The sequence below is a fragment of the Propithecus coquereli genome, unplaced genomic scaffold (assembly GCF_000956105.1).
Source record: "Propithecus coquereli isolate 6110/MARCELLA unplaced genomic scaffold, Pcoq_1.0 Scaffold165, whole genome shotgun sequence".
Classification (NCBI taxonomy): domain Eukaryota; kingdom Metazoa; phylum Chordata; class Mammalia; order Primates; family Indriidae; genus Propithecus; species Propithecus coquereli.
Window position 1 is genome coordinate 1,893,931 of NW_012141080.1, and position 6,969 is coordinate 1,900,899.

The following is a 6,969-nucleotide window of genomic DNA, read 5'->3' on the forward strand; positions in this document are numbered from 1 at the left end:
TAATTTCTTTCTATTTTTAGTAGAGACGGGGTCTCGCTCTTGCTCAGGCTGGTTTCGAACTCCTGAGCTCAAACAATCCACCCGCCTTGGCCTCCCAGAGTGCTAGGATTACAGGCGTGAGCCACCGCGCCCGGCCTAAATCTGAGAAATTTTTAATGCTTGCCAGAGACCAAGAATTTATTCTTAAAATAGCAACAAATATTTCCCCAAAGGAGAAAAGGATTTAGAACCCCTGGCAATAAGAAATCTGTATCATCAGACCAATCTCAGCAATCAAGATGGTTGTGACAGCAGCCTCTGACTTCTAAGGGCCCTGAGGGCAGCATCACCTGGCTGGAATGCTCTGAGCCTTTCTCTTTTTCCCTTTGGTTTTCTGTGTCTGCTCTTCACCATCCACTTCATCTTCCTTCACTAATTCATTTACATCATCTTCACTATACTCTCCACCTGAAATCACATAATAGAGTGGTCAGATAGGAATAAAGGCTTCACATCGAGATGACACATTTTCATTAAGAATAAAGGCTTTTACAACAAGAAGAGACATTTTCATTAAGAAAGAAGTCTAATACGTTCCCCTATTCTTCACCTAACTAAAACATCATTTCCTTAGGAAAGCTTCGTTGCCCCTGAAGACTAGACTAAGTTCCATTAGCAAGGCTTCCATGGCAGTCCATATCTCCCCTCCGTAACTCGTCTTACTTATAGTTAATGTTTGCAATTTCTGCTATGATCTATCCTCCATGAGGACATGAACCCTGATTGTCTTGATTTATAAGTATTTGATGAATGAATGAATGGAAATTCCAATTCTTCTAATATACTTCTCAAAGAAAAAACTGATGCTCCACCTCATTTTGGGTATCTTTCAAAGCTCATCAAGATACCCTGTATTGTCAACAAAAGAGCTTTAGAAAGTAATCTAAAGATTCCAGTGAAATATAGCAGAAAGAACAAACATATCTGTGTCCTGTCTTCAGACATGGACATTCAAGGGTTCCCAACAAAGGAGTGTTGCCTGGATGCCCACTCTTACCACACTCGGGGCACCAATCAATAAACCGACCCTGCCCACACAGAGTCAACTCTCTTTTTTCTCTTTTACTTCATATACATTTTCATTTGAAATATGCATACCAAAAAGCACACACATCTAATACAAAGCTAAATGAAATGAAATACAATGAACATGCTTGCATAACCAGGACCCAGACCGAGAAACAGCACATGACCAGCACCCTAGAAAGCCCTTTGTGTTCCCTTTAGTTACTTGTCACTGCCCCACTCCAAAGGGAACCACTATCCTGGCTTATGACACCACAGATGAGTGATGTATGTTTCTGAACTTTAAACAAACAGAAGCCTAAAGGATGTACTCTTTTGTATCTGGCTTCTTTCACTCAACATTATGCTGAGGAGAGTCATTCATATTGTTCCGTGTAGTTTATTCATTCTCATTCCTAAACAGTATTTAACTGTATGACTATACCACAATTCCTCCAGAAGTTATTACAGAATTTTTTCTAATTTTGGTGGAACATATTCAGAAAGACAACATGAGATCCAAGAAACAGGGAATCTGATACAGAAAAGAGATAAAGGGAAAATTCAGACTGGTGAAGATGATGGAAGATCCTGGGTTTAAAACTAGAACAGTCTTAGAAGGTAACCAAGCCAAAGTGGAGCAGGTCAGAAGGCAAAGATGCACTTTCAGAAGGTGAAAGTAAAAACCTAATTAATCTAAATATTTTGGGAAATGATTTAGACAATTCTCAAAATTCATAGTCATATTAGTAGTAAGTACATAGAAAGCTAAGCAACAACAAAAAATGGCAATTATTAACTCCAGAAAAAACAAGTAGTGCAGGAAAAGCACTATGTACAATCACAGTGTACCACATGGTTCAGATGTGAACACGGTGTTCCCACAGCCATTAAAAAAAAGTAAACACTGATTACAGATCTAACTAAAATTGTACATACCATACAATGGCAGACTAGGGTTCTGGGGAGGCCCTGAAGGTGGAAGTGTGTGTGTGCGCGTGTGTGTTGGGGGTGAGGAAAACAAGGTCAAGGGGTATTAAAAAAGAGATCGACTGTGCATAGGTTAAGTCAACAGACAAGAGAAATACAATAACAAATTGAAAAACTGGAAAGCAGTTTCCTCTGTGGAGGATCGAACAGGGATGAGGGGTGATGTAGTAAACTGCTAGTTTTCCAAACAAGCCTTTTCGAAAGTACTTTTTGAGTACGTGCACACAAGACTTTGATTAAAATGAAAACAAGTTTTCAAACGATCACTCTCTGACTGGCAGCGTTAAGACTAAAAAGTTGGTGGACAGGCAGAGGATCAGTGAAACCAGTTAGGAAGCTATGGAGAATCCTAGCAAAGGATAATGGTAGCTGTGAATGAAACGGTAGCAGTGAGATTGGTGAGCAAGTGGCCAAAAAGTAATTTTCCATGTAGACATAACAGAAATTATTGAATGGACGGAAGAACAAAGAATTAGGACGACTCCTGGGAGAGGCCGGGTTTTTTGTGTATGGGGGATAAAAGGGTTCGTTTTTCTCCTGAGCAATTTTATAGGTAGAGACACAACGAGATGGATGTGTCTGGAGAAGGAGAAGGATGGGGAACGGACAGGTCTGGGTGGTAAGATTCATTTTGGCCCCATTCGGTTTGAGGTATCTATGCAAAAAGTTACGAGAGGAAAGCAACGGGTAGATGTTGCAAAGAGCCTAAATGTATCATCATACGAACTTCCTAACAATCTTAACTTTCTAACGACCAGGCAGAAAGTGGATAGATCTTGGACTTGGTGGTACAGCTGGCAATCCCCTCTGAAAAAAACTTCCAACGCTCAGACTGCCTTCTATAAGATTTTAGAAACAGCAGTGTCGTCCGGGGACGGACCGACACCGTCCCCAGAGACAGGGCCGCGTTCACGCGACGGTTCCCGCGCTCCAAGAGGGGGGCGGCGGCCGAAGTGGCCCACGCGGAGCGGCTGCATAGAACGTTCCCACGCACACGTTTCTGGCCAAGGCGGCCAAGGCTGCGGAGTCTGAGGGCCGGGACGCTCGAGACCGGGTGCCACAGGGTCCACAGGGTCCACAGGGTCCACCGGGGCCACTGGGCCGACGCCCGCGGAGGCCAGGCGCGCCTCACGTGAGGCGTGGGGCGGGGCAATCCGCCTCTCGCTTCAGGCGGCATTGCTCACCCGACGGCACGTAGTCCTCGTCCTCCTCTGAGGTGGAGAAGTCTTCAGAGTCGAATTCCTCCATGTCGCTACCGCTCGGCGCCAGTCAACTCAGCCCGTAGCAGCTGCCCGCAACGGCAAAGGTCTAAGAAGACACCATAGAGCTGGGGCGGCGACGGCAGCTAGGGCGGCCCCAACACATGCGCAGAGAGTGCTACGTGGTCGAAATACGACACTTCCGGCCGATGCTTCAGGCCGATTCTCCTGTGGCCGTTTCTGGAGCGCGGACCCGCCCTAAAGCGGTGCATGCTGGAATTTGTAGTCTTCGGCGTTACCTCACCGCTTTGATTTAGAAAATGTGCTTAAATAAAATTACTTGTCTGTGGAAATACGTCGACCTTCATTATTCATGGACTCGTGTTTTCAAATTTCCTTGCTCGCTAAAATTTATTTGTAACCCCAAAATCGATAGAGTACTTTCTGGGGTTACTCCCGGGCATGCGCAGAGGGTGAAAATTTAGAGCTGGCAGAGGCGCCTGTTCCCAGCTGGGGCTAGAACAAGGAAGAAGCTCCGCCTTCTCTTTGCAGCTCTCAGGCTGTAAACAAGAGTTTTTTTCGCAGTCCATTTAGTGACACTTTTCTTTGCATTTTTCTGCTTTTTGTTGGTGATTTCGGTGTCTAAAATGGCCCCCAAGCGTAGTGCTGAAGTGCTGCCTAGTGTTCCTAAGCGCAAGAAGACTGTGATGTGCCTTATGGAGAAAATACGTGTGTTAGATAAGCTCCGTGCAGGCATGAGTTACAGTGCTGTTGGCCGGGAGCTCAATGTTAACGAATCGACAATCCGGTACATCAAGAAAAAGGAAAAGGAAATTCGCCGATCTGTACGTGAGGCCGCCCCGGAAAGTGCGAAAGTGACATCTATAGTGCGTGATGAAGCTATGGAAAAGATGGAAAAGCGGCTAAATTTGTGGATTCATGAGATGACGACCGATAAAAAAAACATAGTGGACAGCATTGTTGTGAGACTGAAAGCCAAAGAAATTTATGGTCACGTTACCCAGGGGCAGAGAAACGTTAAGCCCTTCTCTGCGAGTGCTGGCTGGCTTGCACGTTTCAAGAGGCGATACGGGGTGAAAAATGTTAAACTAGCAGGTGAGGCAAGTTCTGCGGATCAGGAGGCTGCGGAAGAATTTAAAAAATGCTTGCTAAGTGTTATACAGGAAAAGGGTTATGTGGGAGAGCAGGTTTTCAATGCCGATGAGACTGGTTTATTTTACAAGGATGTTGGCAAACGAACCTTTATAATGCAAATGGCCTCCAGAGCCCCTGGCTTTAAATCATGCCAAGACCATGCAACCTTGCTTTTGTGCACCAATGCCAAGGGCGACTTTAAATGCAAACCCCTAATGGTGTACAGAGCGCAAAATCCACACGCACTTAAAGGGAAAAACCTGAACCATCTGCCAGTCCATTGGAGGTGGAATAAAAAAGCATGGTTGATGTCTGATTGGTTCCACAACTGCTTCATCCCAGAAGTTGAACACTACCTCCAGGGCAGAAACCTTGCCTTCAAAGTTTTATTAATTTTGGATAATGCTCCAGTCCATTGCCGTGAAGAACTCGAAAATGCACACCCCAACATAGATGTTCTTTTTATGCCCCCAAACACTGCCTCTGTCATCCAGCCCCTCCATCAAGGCATACTAAAAGCTTTCAAGGCACACTACACGTGGGAGCTTTATACAAAGGCCTGTGAGGCTCTCAAGGCCAACAAGGAAACCACCATGATGGACTACTGGAAGTCAGTCACTATACGCAACGTTATTGATTATGTTGGCAAAGCCTGGGACAGCATCAAGCAGGGTACTATTAATAGCTGTTGGGAAAACGTTTGGCCCGACTGTGTGGACAACTTCGAAGGCTTTGAAGGTGTTACAGAAAATATAAAGAACACTGTCAAAAACATAATGCATATCGCACAGCAAATAAGTGGAGAGGGCTTTGACGACATGAAAGAAGAAGATGTGGAGGAGATTTTGGCAGAGAAGACCATAGAACCAACCAACGAAGACCTGGACGAGATGGCAAAACAAGATGTTGGGGTCAGTGATGACGAGGATGGCAATGAAAGTCAGCCCAAGTCTTCAAGAATCGTCCCTCTCACAGCAGCCAAAATATCAGAATGGAATTCTGCCTTGGAAAAAATTTTTAATGACATGGAAGAATGTGACCCCATGCTTGACCGCAGCCTCAAATTTAAGCACCTAACCTCCACTGCATTTGCCCCTTATACCGAGATACTTCAAGATTTGAGGCAGAAAGCCAAACAGACGAGGCCAACGCAATTTTTCAAGTCATTTGGGGAGGGGAAATTGCCCACTCCGTCCACACGTGGCGAAAGCCAGACTCCTAAGGTAGAATTGCCAGATGTTGGCACACTATCCTCTTCTTCTTCTGCAGAATAAATTCCACCAACCCCTCCCTTTTTGTGGGGCAAGCCAAGGTGGAGAGGTTTAACCACACTATGCACGACCCCATCATGTCCTGCAGCTCCATCAACCGTAAGATTTTAGTTAATGTTTTTATAAAACTTTAAATGCTCAATCTTTAATTTTTTCACTTTATTTGTATTACTGTACAATATACAGTATGAGTTCACAATAGTGTATGTGTTTACTGTGAGAACTGTACAGTATGTCAGTGGTTTCCGTTATGTACTGTATGTGTGTGCTGTATGACAGTGGAAAAGTAGTTCAATCTCAGTACACTACAGTACGTTACACCAAAATGCTGTCATTGAACTTTTATTGTAAATACTGCAGATAATTATTTCTCAGAAATATATATTAAATGTCTTTCAACAGAAATACACACAAAACAAGGTTATATATTGATCAGCTGACAAAAATGCTTTGACCAGAGGCTCACAGGAACCTAACCCTGTATTTCTCCCAGGTGCAATAGTTCAGTGTTTGCTAATTCAGTGCTCTTGACAACTTTATAGACATAACTACTGTGAATAACAAGAATTGACTGTATTCCAGAATGCAGACATCCACACGAACTTTTCTTTCAAGTTAAACGATGTGGAAGTACCATGTATAATCTTTACCATTTTTTTAGATTAAACCATTGTAATTATAATCTGGTTATAAGAGGCAATAACTAGAAGCAAATTCAGATGAGATATCAAATGACTACTATGTTATGTGTTCATATTCGGTACATATGTGAGTTTCTTTCAGCTGCTGAAAATGAAGTTGTTCCTCATTGATATTCTGGACTAGACTGGGTCTGTGTCACCAATCCTAGCGTTATCTAAATCAAGGAATAGACGAGTCATGTCTGTGATTAAAAGGACATTACAGTGGCTCTATAATAAACTTTTAAAAATAGCCTTATTGAGATATAATTCACACACCATAAAATTTACCTAAAGTGCACAAATCCAAGTTTTTGGTATATTCATAGACTTGGGCACACTCTTCACCAAATCAATTTTAGAACATTTTCATCGCCCCTTACCCATTAGCAAGTACTGTCCCATTTCTCCCCAGGCACCAGCCTCTCTAGATTTGCCTATTCTGGACACTTATTTCATGTAAATGGAATCATACAATATGTAGTCTTTTGTGACTGGCCTCTTTCACTTAGAATGACATTTTCAAAGTTCATCTCTCTTCGGTATGTCCTAGAAGCGGTATTGCTCAATCATGTAGTTACTGATTTACCTTTTGAGGAACCACCAAATTGTTTTCCAAGCAGTTGCACC

At 43.3% G+C, this 6,969-nt stretch overlaps 1 protein-coding gene across 2 annotated transcripts in view; it reads right to left on the minus strand.

Moving 5' to 3' along the window:
* CFDP1 (craniofacial development protein 1) overlaps positions 1–3,441 on the minus strand; it is a 97,890-nt gene extending 94,449 nt beyond the window's left edge. For both annotated transcript variants that reach the window (XM_012641571.1, XM_012641570.1), the window contains exons 1-2: positions 3,219–3,441; positions 330–447 (exon numbers count right to left, since the gene is read on the minus strand). In XM_012641571.1, coding sequence (XP_012497025.1) covers positions 330–447; positions 3,219–3,282 — 182 coding nt within the window. In that variant the 5' untranslated portion in view covers positions 3,283–3,441. The remainder of the gene's footprint in view (positions 1–329; positions 448–3,218) is intronic.
* Positions 3,442–6,969: the final 3,528 nt, after the last annotated feature.